At 53.2% G+C, this 17518-nt stretch overlaps 1 protein-coding gene across 3 annotated transcripts in view; it reads left to right on the top strand.

Moving 5' to 3' along the window:
* The first annotated feature begins 320 nt into the window (after nt 1–320).
* Nucleotides 321–17518, top strand: part of Kiaa1614 (KIAA1614 ortholog) — a 35832-nt gene continuing 18634 nt past the window's right edge. For all 3 annotated transcript variants that reach the window (XM_012517404.2, XM_023703581.1, XM_023703580.1), the window contains exons 1-4: nt 321–756; nt 2624–3504; nt 4168–4231; nt 14367–14510. In XM_012517404.2, coding sequence (XP_012372858.1) covers nt 710–756; nt 2624–3504; nt 4168–4231; nt 14367–14510 — 1136 coding nt within the window. In that variant the 5' untranslated portion in view covers nt 321–709. The remainder of the gene's footprint in view (nt 757–2623; nt 3505–4167; nt 4232–14366; nt 14511–17518) is intronic.

Genomic DNA, 17518 nt, shown 5'->3' with positions numbered 1-17518 from the left:
TTGCTGTTCTTTTCCGCACAACCCAAGAAAGCGACAGGGTCTATTCTGATGTCCCCAGGACCCTGAGAACCCATCACTGCCCACGGGGCCGCGGCACTGCAGGCATCAGGGTCTCCTGGCAGATGGGACGACGGGACAGGACAGGCAGACACGTGTCCACTCCCGGTTCTCCTCGAGCCTCCGCAAAGGGAAGCCAAAGACTTTGACCTTGGAGAAAGCGGCGCCCTAGGGCGATGGGGGACGGTCCCAGGGGGAAGTCCGCAAATTCCTCTGGACAAGTTGTCCAAACAAAGGGCATTCCTCGGCTTCCACCCCGGAGCGGTGCCGGGTGTAGAGTTACCCGCGGCCGCGCTCAGGCTTGCCCCGAGCGGCGTCCGGGCTGCGCCCGCAGCTCCTCCGCCGAGGAGGGCTCGGCCCCGCGGTCCCCCTCCGGCCTTCCTCGGCCTCTCCCGCCCCTCGACGCCGCGGCCTGGAGCTGCAGCCCTGCGCGCCCAGACCCGCGGCCGCCCGGAACAGCCGGCCGCAAGGGCCGGGATGGGGCGGCTGAGGTCGCGGCTCCTCCACCCCTTCCGCTGCCCCCTCCCGCGCCCGCGCCCTCGCTTCTCCTCCCGCGCGGCGGGGCGCCGGCTCGGCCTCTTCCCCTGCGAGTGCAGCCCCGGAGGCGCGGCTGAAGGCGCTGGCCGGCTCGGCGCTGGCCGAGGGAGCCGGGATGGAGGGGACGGAGGCGGCGGCCGAGCCTGCCGGCGGGAGCCCTCAGTGAGTAGCGGCGGGTGAGGCGCCGGGCGGGGGCGCTGGGGACGCGGCCTCCTCGGCTCGGCTCGGCTCAGAGCGGGCAGGGTCAGGAGGGCGCCCGCCCCGCGCGTCCTTCTCCGCTTCAGCTTTTTTTTTTTATTTTTATTTATTACATTTATTGTGTGTGTGTGTGTGTGGCCAGCTCAGCCCACCAGGGGGCGGGTCTGGCTGGCATGTGGTGCTGGGGATCGAACCGCGGTCCCTGTGCTTTGCCAAGCTTGTTTCAAGTAGGTGCTTTAGACCACTGAGCCATCTCTCCAGCCCTCCGCTTCAGCTTTTCGAGCAAGTGAGAGCAAAGCCAGGGCAGGGTCACACACTGAGACAGCGCCCAGCCCGACATCCTCCCCGGAAGGCTCGGCCCAGCACCTCCTGTGAGGGCTGGGACGCGGGTCCTCTCCGGCGGGCGCTGCTCCAGAGTCTCCACCAAAAAGTACTGCTTTAATGGAAACGGCTCACACGACTTTCTAACCCGTTTTCTGGATTATTTTAAAGAGAGCAAGGGGGCTGGGGTGCAAAGAGAAACCTGGTACATTCTAGATTAACCGATAGAACAAACGATTTCTCTCTGAAAGATACTCCTTAAACTTCCAGATAATCCTTAAAACTGATGTGACATTTGGGGTTATATGAATATTTTGCTTTTTATGGTGAATACTTGGTCTATGTGTGAAGGTAATAATTACTGCTAATTTGTAGTTTATGCACATACAGTTTTGTACATGAAGTTGACTTCACGTGGGACACACTTAGATATATGTCAAGTAGCACTTTCTTTTCAGGGTCTCACTATGTAGATTGGACTCATAGTGATTCTCCTGTTTTCAGCTTCCCAAGTGCTGGGATTACAGGCGTGTGCCACTACGCCCAGTCTCAATTACATGGCACACTGCAGGGATTGAACCCTGGCCGCTGTGCTCTGCCTAAGCAGGCACTTTAGTCCGCTGAGCTACCTGGCCGGCCCTCAAGTAGCACTTTCTGAGAGAGTAAATATTAAGACAGTGGCAAGTGTGTATGCAGGTAACACTTGGTTGAATAAAATCCCAGGCTGTCTTTCTTTTTTTGAAACCATTCATGTTAGCCATGTCACTAATGCCAGCAAGTCCCTAGCTAGCCTCTGTGGACCAGAGTCTAATCTGCAAAATGATGGAAGTGGGGCCAAGAGATCACTAAATGCTTTGGAAAAGCTCTGGGCTTGGAATGGGAAGCTTTTTTCTATTCCAAACTGGGCCTCTCTAGCAGCGTATGATGTAATCTGTGCCTCAGTTTTTCTATCTGCTAATGATAATATCTTAACTGTGCCATGTCAGGATTATTTGAGAAAATGTGTTTGAAAGCACTTGGAAGACTCTACCTGGCAGAAAGCAAATGCCCCACATGCGTGACCAGTGCCTGATTTTGGGCACCCTTTGAGTGCAAGCCCATGTTGTGGTTGAAGCATGGGGACGCATGAGGGTGAAAGGTCGTGTTCTGGCTGTCATCTTCCTGAGGCCCCTCGTCTGTCAGGAAGAGCACGTTGGCCGTTAGCAGACTTTGACCTTTTCTACTGAGTCCACCTTCTGCAAAGTAAGAGACCAGGAATTGAGGAATCATTCTGGTTGTTCATTCCTGTACACATTTGGATTAACCATTTGAAGCCCATCTGTAAAATGGGGATAGAAAAATTAGAAGACTATTTCTCATCTTGGAGGAGAAAATTCAGTAATAACTTTTTTGTGCTTTGTGAAATATTTTCCCATTATCTAGCAGACTAGAGCCCTTTGGAGACCCAGCAGGTTGCTAGAGCAGTCCAGGTGCTGCACCTCAGGATTTTTGTCTCTCTTTTCTCCTGCAGAAGGCCCAAGACAGGGAGCAGAACAACCAGCCCCATACAGGCATTGTCAGCTGTGGAGAGAAATGGTCCTGAGCCACAGCTGGATAGTGGCCCCCTCTTAAGGCCCTGGCCCTTCCCTATCCCCCAGCCTCCCAGGCTGGATGGTGTGCAGCTCCATGGACCCTCTGTGTTGGAGTCCAAGGTGAGGGCTTTGAAGGAGAAAATGACAGCGGGTAAACAGGGCGTGAGCCCCACCCCTGATGAGCACCCCAAGTGCCGACGAGTGAGGCCTGCACAAGTCCTGACAGCAGAAGACTCTCCCCTGCCAGGTGCTGTGGTGGTGCCCGATGCTCAGAACCCGGCTGGTGAGCAGCTGGACAACAGTGTCAACAAGGAAGAACCCACTAGGAATGGGGGCTCCAGGCCTCCCGGACCTTCCACCCGAGAGCTTGCATGTTGGGATGGGCAGAGCCCGTTGCCTCTAGAAGCGGAATGGATGTTACCAGAGCGCGAGAGGCATCTACCGCTGGGAACTGACGCCTTGGCAGGAAGCCCTATCCACAGAATTACTCCAGGCTGGCCAGCTGATCCTGGTCCTTGTAAAATCACCTGCATGCGCAGCCTGAAGAAAGGAAGGCCAGACCCTCTTCCAGATGGTCTGGTCACAGCAGGAGACTTGGACAGCACATCTTTGGTCCTTGAGGAGGCCTTTGTCCCAAGGACAGGCCTACAGGCGACACTTTGGAAAGCTGGAGACCTGGGGGCTCTGGGCACAGAGGGTAGTGCCCTGTCCTTGTCTGACCAAGTAGAGAGGAACCGTCTGCTGCTGCAGGAGATGCTGAAGGTTTCAGGACAGAGTTCCCCCAAGATGGCACTTCCAGCTTGGAACAAAACTGTACCAGGTGAGGCTCACTCTAGTTCTGAGTGGAGCAACAGGAGGGAGGGAGTTTATTGGGAGGGTCAGGGAAGGGGGTTCTATTGGGGAAGAAAGGAAAGGGAGGAACATTCAGTTGCCTGTCATCAAAATTATCAGAGTGTCTTCTTATTCTAGGCTTTGACACAGCTTCTTTACCACCTTCCACCCCTGCCTGCAAAAGACCTCTGAATTACTGGGAGGCCGCCATCTGTGCTGGGAGTAGAGGCTGCCATGACCTCTTCCCTGTGCCTTTTAGGCTTTCCTAGAGTGGCCTCACGCTCACTGCCCTCACTGCCCTCTGGTGGGCAAGCAGGCAGAGTCCTTCCCCACAGACTGCATGTTCTGTCTACCCTTCCTGATGCTGTTGCAAAGTGTGAGTGCTCAGACCTGAGAAGACACTCTACTTTATAAGCTAATTCAGCACCCTCTGCCCGGGGGCATGTGGAGTCCTCTGCGCCCACAGCCATGCTCACCTTTAGTGACTGTGAAAGGCTGTGCCTCTACTTCTCAGGCCAAGACATAGGCACGGTGTTAAATTTATCTGGGGCATAAGATGCTCGAAACCTCTCTCCTTGGTGTTCATTAAGTGGCAGCTGAGAGCCCAGGTTCTGGCTTCTGTTTTGATCTCTGCTTCTGTTCTGGGTCCTAGAACAACCAGCAGTGGACATGGGCTGGGAACCAGGCGTCGTCCGACCGGATTCAGAGCAGAACAGGTAGGGACTCAGAGCTCGCATTTTCTGTCCTTTCTTCCTCACTGTCTGTCTTAGTCACTTTTCTTGTCGCTGAGACAAATACCCAATACCCAAAGTTAAAGGAGGAAAGGTTTATTTAGCTCAGTTTGTAGAGGTTTCAGTCCATAATTGGCTGGCTCCAAGGCAGGGTGGTGCTGCAGACAGGTGCCACAAAGGAGGGAACAGGGCATAGAGGGCAGAAGGTAGGGATGACCACAGCTCTTGCTGTCCCATATCTTATCCAGGCTACACAGAAGGGAGGTAGCACTCACACCCTTAATCCCAGCACCTTTGATCCTAACATTGCACCATAAATCAATCTCAGCATCACACATTCTAGTCCCACCACTTCTGAAAAGCAACACCTACAACTGCATGAGGCTTTAGGGGACAGCTAGACACAAGCCTTAACACCAGCATCCCTCTATTTACTCCACGCCAAGACAATAGAAGACCTTGAAAAAGCCAGAGGGTAAGCGAAATCCTGTACCCGTGGCTAGTGGCCACTGTGCCTCATCATCTGTGAGATTCTAGAAAAAGCATCTGTTACGTGCAGTGCCCAGGCTGCTGCCCACCTGTTACTTGAGCAAAGCCACAGGGGACACAGGTGTATAAAGAGCATTGCCAACTACCTGCTCTGTCCCTGGGGTCCTTGCCCCTGCCTGGCCCTCTGGTTCCATGTCTTTATTTTTTTATTTATTTATTTTTTTTTAATTTTTATTTATTTATTTATTTTGTGTGGCCAGCTCAGCCCACCAGGGGGCGGGGCTGGCTGGCATGTGGTGCTGGGGGATTGAACCGCGGTCCCTGTGCTTTGCTAAGCTTGCTCTAAGTAGGTGCTTTAGACCACTGAGCCATCTCACCAGCCCATGGTTCCATGTCTTTAAAGTGGAGACAATTATATCTGGTTACTTTGCAGAAATATAGGCTCAAATGATACAAATAGATGTGGAAGTCCTTAGGAAAAGTACAAGAATATGTAGCTTTTATTCCACCTGTTCTTTTCCTAATCAAGAGAGAGTGCTGGGATCAAGTCAAGAGTTCAATCTCCAGGGGCTGGGGTGATAGCTCAGTAGAATAAATGCTTGCCTGGCAAGCGCAAGGGCCTGAGTTCAATCCCTGGTTCTGCCAAAAAAAAAAAAAAAAAAAAAGAGTTCAATCTCCAACCTCACCATGATACCCAGAATTTTTCTGTCCCTCTATCCTTGTTGTGGGGAAGCTGGACCCCTAGGCTGTGATAGGGGAGTGAGGATGCCTGTCCTTCACAGGCAGTGTCAGAACTTGGCCGGTTGAGAAAAGTATACCCAAGGTGTGGCAGGGCCACCTGTGGGCCTGAGCTGCTGCCTACAGAGGTTGGCGTCAGCCTCTGTCTTTGCTGAACTGTCTGCATCTGAGGCTAAGCGGGCTCTGGGGCTCACGGCTGGAAGCAGCTCCTGTGTCCCCAGCTGCTTGGTGGCTGGGGTCAGCCCCAGCAGGGTATCCTGGCTCCTGTGGAGGGCAGAGGTCAGCACTAACCATCGGGCTGCTCCCTGCACAGCTTGACCCACCATCCAGAAAGTGTGGGCAGGCTTCTGTCTCAGGCTGTATAGGCTGCTGTCGCAAAGTGCCATAGACTAGATGACTTGTGAGCAGCAGAAAGGTATTCATCACAGTTCTGGAGACTGCAAGTGCAAGGTCAAGGAGCCAACAGATTCTGACTCTGATGAGGGCTCCTTTCCTGGGTCCTTGTGTCATCGTATGGTAGAAGACTAGGAGGCTCTCTGGGATCCTTGTAATAAAGACACCACTTCCCAAGGCGCCACTTCCTAATACCATCATTTTGAGAGTTGGCAGGGACGTAAACCATTAGACCACAGCAACTCTGTAGCAGAGCAAGGGTATCCAGTGTCAGGAGATTCAGCTTGGGCTGGGCTAAGGGTCTGGCTGGGACAAGGAAGTTTGGCTTTTTTGTCCCTTGTTATTTGTAATTTGGTCTCTACTGTCTCCATGGTCGTGGCCATTGTTCTTTGCCTCTTGTCATGACTTTGGTCCTTCCAGTGCAGGGGATGTGGCTGCAGAGAGGACTGTGGTCCCCAGGGATACCCTGTTCCCTCTTCCCTCCCTCTTCCCTCCTTCCAACTTCTCTCCACTTCCTTTGCTCTGGAGCCTTGGAGAGGAAAGCTTAGTAGTTGCACCTGTGTCCTGCAGCGGCAGGACCTACTTCCCACCTTCCTCCTCAATGGGAAAAATGCCCCACAGGAAGGTGTGACCACTGGGATTCTGCTCAGACGTCACTGTTGAAATGTGAATTCAAAGCTCCTGACTTGCATGCTGGATAATAATAAAGACCACTCATTTTATATTACTATTATTGGTGTTTTTGAGACAAGGTCTCACTGTGTAGTTCAGACTGGCCTTGAACTCATTATATAGTTCAGGCTGGTCTCAACCTGGTGGCAGTCCTGTAGTCTCAGCCTATCCACTAGTTGGACTACAGGTGTGCACCACCACATCTGGACACGCATTTTAAAGGAAGAGTGCTTCAGCCGGAGGTAAGGAGTGGCCTTCTTTGTCTCAATGAAGAGAGGCCTAGCTGTAGGATCCTCAGGACTGGGATTTCTGGACTTTTAACTTGCCAGGCCGTCTGCAGCTATGTTCTGCATTTCAGTGTTCAGGCCGGGTGTGTGTATGTCGTATTGTGTGAGTGGTCATGTGTGTATACACATGATAGGTCAGTGTACGGATGTGGAGGTCAGGTCTTAGTGAACTTTAGACCCTATCCTAAGACTAACAAAATGAAATGTCCTCTTAGAATGATGAGCGGGTGAGGACCCAGAGATGGCATGAGGATCAGGCCCCGGCTAGGTAGACATGCAGGCTGTAGGTCCAGGGAACATGGCTAGCCTCAAGGAGGGAGAACGTCGTGCCACCCCCCTCAGGTAGGCTTCTTGGCTGGCGTTGTTGGTCTCCCAGGCAGACAGTAGAGTGTCCTAAAAGACACTGCAGGGCTTCATCTGTCCACTAAACAGAGTGGATTTGTTAGTGCCAAAGTGTCCAGGAGAGCTTTGAAGCAAGGCGTGCTCATCTCGCGCCTGCCCCCACCCCATCAGGAGGACCCCCAGGGTGAGGGTCCTGATTTGGCAGGAACTGCTCTGCAGGGCAAGGGGCAGGGCTCAGGGCAGTAACTGAGGGACAGTGGCCCTGCTCCGGTGTCTGTGTAGGTCCTTATTATAATCCAGTAACCTCGATGAGTAAGCAGCCATTGATAAGCCCATGGAATGACACTGCTCAGCAAGGTAGTAAACCCATGGAATGACACTGACTACAAAGCCCCAACAAGTACTGGGGTGGGGGGCCTGGCCTGCTTAGCTGCAAGACATTCCCAGGGAGTGAGCCATGGAAGGAAGCTGCTCCAGAAGGATCCAGGACCTTAGGGCCGGGAGCCAGATGCAGAGTCCTCCATCCCCCAGCTCCAGGGTTGTTCCCCTCTACTGCAGAGCAGGAGAAGGCTCAGTATGAGCCGCACCCGAAGAGCCCAGTGGCCAGGCAAAGGGCCAGGCCAGCAGCTGCTGTTTTATAGTGCTTGGTGCTGGGCTAAGTGATTTCCTGAATTCTCATTTGATTTGATAACAAACATTATGTGTCCTTCCTGGCTTGCTGACAGAGGCGTCTCTTGGGGGAGATCAAGGGACTGGCCCAGGGCTTGGAGCCAGGATTCACACCAGGGCCGCCTGCCTCAAGGCTGTGCTCCGACCATGGTGCTGCACTGCCGCAGTGTCTCCGACTGTGTCCAGGTACCCGTGTGATGCGGACAGAATTGCCCATTTGTGTTCATGCTACTCACTGCCTGCACTGACCAGAGGCACAGCTGTTACTGGCCTCTCTCTCCTGGAGCTCCCAGGGCAGGAACTCTGCTAAGAAAACACCTTGCAAGGCAGATGGGAGGGAGTACAGGAGGGCTCCCTGCAGGCTGGAGCCTGTGTGGACTTGTGAGGGTCCTGGTGGAAACAGGAGAGGACATTCCAGATGGGTGAGGCCTACAGAAGCACCTGGGAGAGTCGGAAGTGGACTCTGGATGATCTGATTGGGAGGTAGGGCGGAAGGTGGGTTGCAGCCACTTACGAGGGCCTAGGAATGCAGATTTTAATCTGAATGTAGAGACGTAGAATGGTCTTCCTCCTGCTGCCTCCCCCCACCTCCCGCAATAGCGAGTGACCTCATCACCTCAGAGTGTGCGCTGGCGCCTGGGGCTGGAGGCTGGCTAGTGTCAGGGAGTCAGTTGTGGGCTGTGACCATGCTGGGCCACAGTCAGGTTCTGGGTATTCTGCGCTCCTGCTATCAGGATTGCGATGCGTCCTGGGGGTGAGCTTGGGAGAAGAGATACTTCCGCTCCACCCCAGGACTTCCAGGGAGCAAGGGTGTCATTAAGCCTCTGAGGCCTGGAGGCCCTGCTTACCCGCACCCAACCTCCCATCCTGAACCACAGCCTCAGACAAAGCAGATCCCACTCCCAACCCCACTGGGACTAAAGTGAAAAACAAATTAAATAGTAACCTGTCAGTGGTACTTTCAGATAGGCAGCTGCCCCCCAGGCTCTAATTCGCCTAACCCCGAGGCCCTACAAGGACCCTGCAAGGCCTGGAACACTGAGGTCGCCTTGTCCTGTGCCACGTCCTTGCCAGGCTCAGACACACACACTCTGAGCTCATCGTGGCCCTGGGTCAATCTCTACCAGAGAAGGAGCTGAAGAAAGTGACCTTACCTAAGCCTCTTCATCCACTGGGGAGCAGGGCTGAGGTTCACAGAAGTCTTCCTTCCTGTCCCCTAGAGCTGAGCAGGTCACTGTTCCCTGTCTGGGGCTGTCTTAGATACCTGCTGCCTCTCCTGGCTACTTGGGTCCCACACCTGAGCCTAGAGGCAGTGCTGACCAGAGGGGAGTCTCCGGCCTCCTGCACCCAGCAGGAATCGATGGGTCTTCAGGAAGCCAGGACAGAGCTGCTCTGCTCGCCACAGCATCCAGGTTCTGCTGAAGATGTTAAACGCTGTGGACCAACAGCCCTAAGATTCCTGGTCTTCCTTCTCTATTGAGAGAAGGGGGCCAGGGAGATAGCTCAGGGCCAGGGAGATAGCTTAGTAGAATAAGCACTTGCCTGGCAAGTGCAGGGTCCTCTGAGTTCAATCCCTGGTACCAGAGAGAGAGAGAGAGAGAGAGAGAGAGAGAGAGAGAGAGAGAAGGGCTTGTTCACCGTCTAGAATTAGCTTTCTGCTGCTGCCCCCTGGACTCCTCCTGTGGAAATCCCCCTCACCATGGAGCCCCAGCAGAGGCTTTTGAAAACTCCAGAGCAAAACCATCAACCCTTCCCAACTTCTCCTATTTATCACTTCCAAACTTGCCTTCCCCATACTGACAATAGAGTGATCTCTTTGGCAGGTGATTTTAGGTCCCCCTCAGGGGTCTCTTGCTTCTCTTTGTAAGAGAAGAAAGCAACGTAACCAAACAGTGGTGATAATAATAATAGTAGTGCTAATAGTAAATACTAGCATTTGCAGAATCTTGCAAAGTGCCTGGCTCTGTGCCAAGCCCCTTGTTTTGTTTTTGTTTTTTTTTTGTTTTTTTTGTATTTTAGGGAAGGATCTACAGGGTGTTCAGGGTCTCACTACTAGATTTGACTTACAGTGACCCACCTGTTCACAGCCTCCCAAGAGCTGGGGTTACAGGTGAATGCCACCATGCCCAGTCTCAATTGCTGTCTCAGTGTGCCCCGGGGGAAGGGGTAGGGCCAGCAGAGCAGGCCCGGGATCCGGGATCCAGGATCCGGGATCGAACCCCCAACCCCTGCGCCTACTTGCAGCTATTTGGCTGGTCCCTTTAGCCCTTTGAAAGAAATTGCTCTCCCTTGTCTCTTAGCAGGGAAGAAACTGAGGCTTACCCCAAGTCACCTGACAAGGAAGTGACTAGAACATTGACAGGCTGACCCTGAGCCACTGTCTTAGCCAGCACTCCAGGATTTGTCCCATTAGTGGCCAAGACCTGGGAGGAAAGCCACTGTGTAACCGTGACAGTGAGAACAAGACAGGGCTCTGCTCAAGTGAGCATGCGGTTCAGAACCCACTCGCACCACGCCTTTTCCTCTTCCCTCATTTGGGCAACTACACACAATGTGAGCATTCTGCCCTTGGTCATCTGAAGGCTGTAAAATACACAAATATGGAAATCAGGGGTAGTGGTGCACACCTGTAATCCGTACCCTTTGGGAAGCTCAGGAAGGAGGGTGACAAGCTCAAGTCCCACCTGGGCAACTTAGTGAGACCCAGCCTCAAAGAAATAAAAGGGCTTAGGATGCAGCTCAGTGTGAAGGCTTTAGGTTCAATACTGCACTGGCAAGACAAAACAAAAAGACAAAACAGAGCCCATGCTGAGCAAAAAGGTTTGTATATGTTCTGTACATTGCATATGAGTTACACAGAAAACTACAGTGTTTAAATTTTTAAAAGGTTATTATAATAAGATACAGTGCCATTAATCTCCTCAAAATACTCCCATTTGCCCTAAACACTTATCCTGTCGCTCTGGCCACTTTCTGAGGCAGTTCTAGAAGTCCTCTTTCAGGACTGTCTTTAGTTGTGGTGTTCTGGCCGCCTTGCTGTCCTGAAGCAATTCAACTCCAAATGCCTCCATTTCACCGTCATTTTGACTCTGGGGCAGAGCCAACAGGCTCACAATGCCAGGAGCTGTGAAGAAAGCAGGTGACACCTTAGAACGATTTCACAAGATGCCTGCCTTTCTTTTGGGTCATACTTGCAGGAGCATTTACCATATTTTTGATCACACCTCATAAAGACATTCTCAACGATAAATTCCAGGATTGCTTTGGAAAGTGAAGGACCAATGGGCTAAGTGTATGTATTTAAAGGAAGGCGGAGTTTTTGAGGGGGAGGAGTGACAAAGTGTCTATTACTGTAATACTTTTTTTTTTTTTTGGCAGAACTGGGGATTGAACTCAGGCCCTTGAGCTTACCAGGCAAGCACTTATTCTACGGAGCCATCTCCCCAGCCCTAATTTCTTTTTTTCTTTCTTTTTTTTTTTTTTTTTTACATTTTTAAATCTAAACATTCACCATATATTTCAGTCACACCTCTTATTTTCTCATTCCGATTGTCCAGAAGTTAGGGAGTTAGATTTCTCATAGTCGCTATTGTTTCCTGACTTGTGTACTTGACATGAAAGGATTAAATCCAGACTTGCTGGAGTTTATCCATCTAATCTTGGATTATGATGGCTGTAGAAAAAGGCCACTCTGTCCCTTTGACCTCCCTGGCTAGGAGAAAAAACGTTGGTCCTCCTGCCCTCCCTGGCTGTGAGGGGAAGTAAAGTCCCTCCTCCAGGAAGCGGGTCTAGAGGGAGAGACAAGTGGGAGGGGACACTCCCTGCTGCTGCTCTTTGCCGCCCTAGGACACTGGTGAGTGGGGACATAGAGAAGGACCCATTCCAGGGGCACTCTACTGTTCTCCAACAATCAGCCCCTGTGGGCTCTGCTGCTCCTTGGGGCCCAAACTTCTGAGTGTGGATTTCCAGGGAAAAGGCCCTCTGAGGCCCACACCCCACAGTAGGTGACATGGCTAAAGACCCAGACTCACAGGGTAGAAATGGCACTGCTTGTAGAGAGTCAAATCAAGGCCCAGGGAGGAAAAGCACCCAGCCTACTTCTGTGTGCTGCTGGCGAAGGCCGTGAGCTTCGGAGCACGGGTTTCAGGGCCGTGGGCAAAGCTTTCTACTCTTAGGTAGGAATGGCCCTTACCTGGCCATGTGCCAACAGCCAGCTTTCCAGAGAAATTCTAAGAGCTGGGTTTCCCGGGTGTCATCTGTGAGGGTCAGATTAGACTAGAAAGTCTTCCTCGTGTGGTGGAATCTGAACCTGTCTGCCTGGAAGGGTTGAGTGTCCCTTCCTGCGATGACAGGAGACATTGCTCCATGCCTTGCCAGAGAGACCACCTTCCCTCCCCAGGGCTGGTCTGGGCATCCCTTGTCCAGGGTGCGCAGTGACTGTGGGCCTCCTGCTCCACTGACCTTGGCTGCAGTCTGTGAAGGTGGCTGCTGCGCTCCTGCCTCCTTGGAGTGTTACTGCACGGATGCCTCCAGGCACCTAAAAAGCCTGCTTTTCTAATCAGTGGAGAAACCAGCTTTGTGTGCCAAAAACTGAAGCAAGGCAGCTGATGGAAAAAGAAAAAAGAAAGAGGAAAAAAAAAAAAAACAAACCAGCAGCAGTTCCAAAAGGAAACAGCAGAGCTGGAAAATAGCTTAAAAACCTGAGGGCAAGGCTGATCCTGGCAGCATCTGGCCAGCTGCCTAGGGGCCCTGCTGCCTGCCCACCAGGCCTTGTGACAAATGCCCTCCGACAGCCGGGGAACCACAGCTGTCACCGGAAGGCTCCGAGTGTGCGGGCTGGCAGCCAGAGGCCTGCGGCTGCAGGGGCACCTCTCCGGGCTGGTAACCTCATTATCTCTGCTGTGGAGCAGGAGCCCCGGGGAGCACAGCTGCTCTCGGCGCATGTTGGAGGAGCTGCCTGCTCTGGAAGCTGTGCAGGGGAGGCCTCTCCTGCCAAAGGAGGCCTTCTGGGGCCGCAGGCCTGGAGATTTGCTTTCACCACTCCAGTGAAGCCCTTCTTCCAAGACTGGCCTGGGCCCTGCCAGGGTACTCAGGCGCAGATGGTGCCTTTATGCTAGCAGTCTTTCCCTCTCTGGCCCGAGTAGGATTAGAGGAAAATAATGAGAAGAAAAGAAAAAGAAAATCGTAGCCTCCCCAGAGCTTGCCTGATCTTGTCCTAAGAAGCCCTCTCCTGGGAACCCTCAGAGTTGAGCCTTTGTCCACTTAGGTCTGTCACAACATATCCTCTGGTCAGGACGAGGCCCGTGTTCCCACACAGCATACGGACCAGGTTGTGTGGACCACAGGTCTGAGACCCGGGTCTGACTGAGCCTGCGGCTGCTTGCATTTTTCTTTCTGTGGGGGACATGCAGCATGTATGTGTCCTTACCTTCTCGTGAGGACACTGAAGTCACATCAAACAGGGTGTCTGAACTCAGCCGCAGATGTCCTCCCCTTGCTGTAGGACCCAAGGAGAGGAGAGAACAGGGTCTGTCGGTGATGCTGGAGCCAGTGGGGCCAGCTGTCCTCTGCTCTGCTCTGTTCTGCTCTGCTTTTAATTGATGTTCGACCTTGAGCGAGGTGCCAGCACTCCTCTGCACTGGGCACCCTCATCTGTCAAGTGGAGAGAGCACCTGCCCCTGGCCAGCCTGGCTGGGGAGAGGGAGCTCCACAGCGAAGCGTCTTGTTGTGGGGAGGTTGTGGGCTGCTGTTATTGCTGTGACCCCGTGCGGGCGGTGTGTCCTGTCTGGAGACAGCTTTGGAAGGGAGCATCTGTCATTTCTGGAGCTCTGGACTGGCTGGGGCCGCAGCACATCTGGTAGGTGAAGTGCCTGCTAGAAGACCCTTATTATTATGAAAATCGAGCCATTTGCCCACTTGGTTTGGGTCCAGCTTGATTTCTCTCAGCCCTGAATCTCTGAACCCTGAGCTGATGTCTGACAGGCTTGGATTAGGACTAAGGCAAGCAAACACCTGGATTTGTAAAAATGTCCTTCCTCCAAAGGCCAGAACCATGAGGGGCGGAACCCTGAGGCTGTGTGAGCTGAGGGCAGCGCTGAGTGTGCCAAGGGGGTGTGGGGGGGTGGGGGTGCCAAGAGACAGCAGGAGACAGGGCGGCGATGTGTGGCACAACCATCTGGCTGGGCGCAGGCCCAGCCCCACAACCTCAGGCCGTTACCCCCCTCCCCCAGATGATTCCTGCTGTCTGGCCCAGGGAAGAAACAATAGAATAATCTGGAGACTTCCCTACCCTCTTCTAGGTCCTCCTGGGGTCTCTGCCTCCAGTCCCTGAGCAGATGTCCAAGGTCAGGCCGGCCGAGCCCTGTCTGGAGCCGCTCAGGGCTCCCCGCCGTGTGGGAGCTGGAGGGGAAGGCTGACCATGAGGGTTTTTCCTGGCAGAGCCGCTGCTCGTGCTGTGAAAGCCCTCCTAATCCATGTTATTTTCTTCTAATCCCTCCCCCGCCCTCCCTGGCCTGTGTGCCACCCTGTAGGACCTTTGGTCCCAAGCCCGAGGCCGTGCTGAGCACCAGCAATGAGGATGCCAAGCATCTGCTGCAGCGTGCCCGCATGAAGGCCAGGACCCGGCCCCTCCGCGCCAGTCATGATATCGTGCCCACCGTCACTCAGGGCAGCCGGTAAGTGGGCCCCGAGCCAGGCTGGCCTAGGAAGGAAGGGTCAGCAGTGAGAAGAGATGGGATCCAGCCAACAGTGCCACTCGTCCCTCCGTCCTTCTGTGTATGTTTTCTTTGTCAGCCACTTACTGTGATTTAGTCAATCAGCATTCCTTTGAGGGCTTAGGTGATTGAGATACAAAGATGACTGAAGATACAAGATACAAATTGAGATATAAAAATGATTGAAATGTGACCAGAGGTCTCTGGAGACGTGGAGAGCAGTCTTCAGGAAGGAAGACAGTTAAACAGGTTCTTGGTTCTGTGGATGAGGGTGTGAGAGAGCAAAAGATACATTCTGAGCTGGAAGGCCATACCGCATGGAAAGGACAGGCAAGACTCTCAGAGGAAATGCCCCCACCGAGGCTTGCAAGAGACGTGGGTGTTCCCTGGGCAGATGAGAGGCAAGGGATGGGAACCACAGGTGAAGCACTGTGCAGCTGGGCTGGAGTGGGGGGCGAGCTGGGAGAGAGCCCTCGTGGATGGACAGGAGCCACTGGGGACTGGGAGCAGGTGAGTTACATGGTGGTGTTTGCGTTCCAGCAGCACCATCCGGGTTGTGGAGATTATATTGAATCCAGGAGACAAGAACAGAGCGGAGGCTGCTGCCTTGATCCTGGTGGGATGCACAGGATACTGAGCCCTCAGATGAGTGTTGGGAGGCAGGCACTAGCCTGTTAGGGAGACAGCGGAGAAATGAGGGCCTGGAGCCAGACCATACAGACTTGCGTCCTGGCTCTGCCCCTCTGTGTGCCTTTGCAGAAGTCTCTGTGCCTCAGTTTCCTTATCCTCAAGACAGGAGTTACCACAGCGCCAGGGTTGCTAGCATTGTGTGACTGACTTGCAGAAGGTGTTTGGAGCAGTGGCTGGACGTGAGGAGTGCTGTGGGTCTGGTAGCTCAAGCTATCCATCATTCGATTACCTGAATGAGGGAGGCAGGAGAATAAGAGTCATCCGGGGAAGACCCCCGGGCTGTGACTTTTGCCTGGATGTTTGGGGGCTTAGCTAAGGGACAAGGTCTAGGTATGGGGTCAGACTTTGGAAGGGAGGTGTCCCCAGAACATATCCTAGGGACACCCATCAGGGAGTTGGACACAGGATCTTTAGAGTAGAGATCTGGGTATATCACCGGTGCCAAAACCCTGGAGCAGTGAAGGTGAATTCATCAGGGAAGAGATGGAAAGAGAACCAGCATGTCACACTCATGATTGCCCCTGAGTGACAGCCCACCTGCGTCACTGTGCGTGCTCTGTGTGTGGCACACCTGAAAGAGCCACATGACTATGGAGCTCTTGGACACAGAGCCAGCCTCTGTGGTGCTCCTGGGGGCCCACCTCTGCAGATGACAAGGCCTCCTCTTCCCTGGCGTGGGGGGAGGGGCCCACAGGATCTGTCTGTCTCCATCTCCACCTGGCATTGGAGCAAGTAAGGACTCATTAAAAGTGGACCACATGCTCTTGGGATGCTGAGGCCAACCATTCAAGGTTAAGGACCTCCAAGGAACCACTGGTGAGCCCATCATGAGCAGGGGCCCTGTGTTCACTCCTGATAAGAGGTGTCTGGCATGCTACCCTTTTATTTTCAAATTTTGTGCCTTCTATGTCTCTCTGGAAGAGGGCACTTATTAAGAATTCTTTAGGGGATCCTAACTATACTTCATATATAGATAAGGAGAAGCCTTAGATTTCCAAGGAATTCTGTCCCACCCTCTATGGGTATCAGACTGGACTGGGGAGCCACAAAATAGACAAGCTTATCTGCAAAAGGCTGCAGAATTCAACATGCACCTGCCCTCCTGGGTACTTCTTCTCCAAATCGCCCCTCCACCTCACAACAACCCCAATCTCTATTGTAAAGTAGGTTCCTTTTTCCTGACCATAGAAATGCTATAAAAATGCAAGGTGACCCACTTTAGCAGCTGCTGTGTCCAGAAAAGAATTACTATGCCTTGGCAGTGCTGGCGAATCCTCGGAGGGGATAGCTGAAAAATCCACGCCAGATGGCTTGCTGCAGCTGCTTCGAAAGGTTACGCTCCATTCGCTCACCCTGGGGGGCTGGGCAGAGTTAATACAGCCATGCCACATGGGCCCCAGGCCTCAGCTAGACACCGGAACCACCGGGCTGGGTGTATCACTCCCTCCAAGGAGCGGCTTGCCAAGAGACGATGGAAAGGGAGAGGCAGGCAGAACAGCATCTGGAAAGCGTGCACGCGTGCATGCATGCATGTTACTAGGGATCAAATCCATGGCCTTTTCACTACATCCTTGAGCCTTTTTTCATATTTTATTTTGAGACAACTTTTGCTAAGTTTGCGTGGCCCAAGTTGCTAAATTGTTCAGTCTGTGCTTGAATTTGCCATCCTCCTTCTTCAGCCTCCCAGGGTATGTACTAGGGTTTTGGGCATGCGCCACCACACCTAACTAGGACACCAGCTTTGTGGCAAGCACTGGGGGTGCAGCGCTGAGGAAGACATGGCCCTGCCCTCTGAGAAGCATGCAGACGGAGAAGCTTCCTTAACTCAGGTCTGGCTGCAGGAGCCTTGCGGAGCCTGCACACACGGGCTTTTTCCAGGAGGTAAAGGGGCAGCAGTAACTGCATTTGCTGGAAACAAATCAACATAGATATTGAGCAGCTCCTGAAGCAAAAGCTCTTGGGATTTGGGGATCAGCAAATTGGTATTCTTACTCCCAAGAAGGCAGGACAAGGCAGCAAGATGCACCTTGGGATTTCATTTTTCTCACCAGAATTTATAGCCCGTGTCTGTCCAACAGCGCAGGCCACAGGCTGGGCCTTTGGAGAAGTGGGCTTTAGGTGGGTGGGGAATCTCCGGTGGGTCTTGCCTCTGTGGGCTGTGCCTGGCCAGGGTGTCTGCAGGGGTACCGAGGGCATCCCCTCCACTGGTTTCTAGGGGCCGAGATTGCTGCCTCTCAAGGTCCCACCTGGCTCCAACATCTCCAAGTCTGAGAAGGCTG

Source organism: Octodon degus, unplaced genomic scaffold, assembly GCF_000260255.1.
Source record: "Octodon degus isolate 3935 unplaced genomic scaffold, OctDeg1.0 scaffold00176, whole genome shotgun sequence".
NCBI lineage: Eukaryota > Metazoa > Chordata > Mammalia > Rodentia > Octodontidae > Octodon > Octodon degus.
Note: the sequence above shows the minus strand (reverse complement) of the source record. Positions and strands in the feature narration are given on the sequence as shown.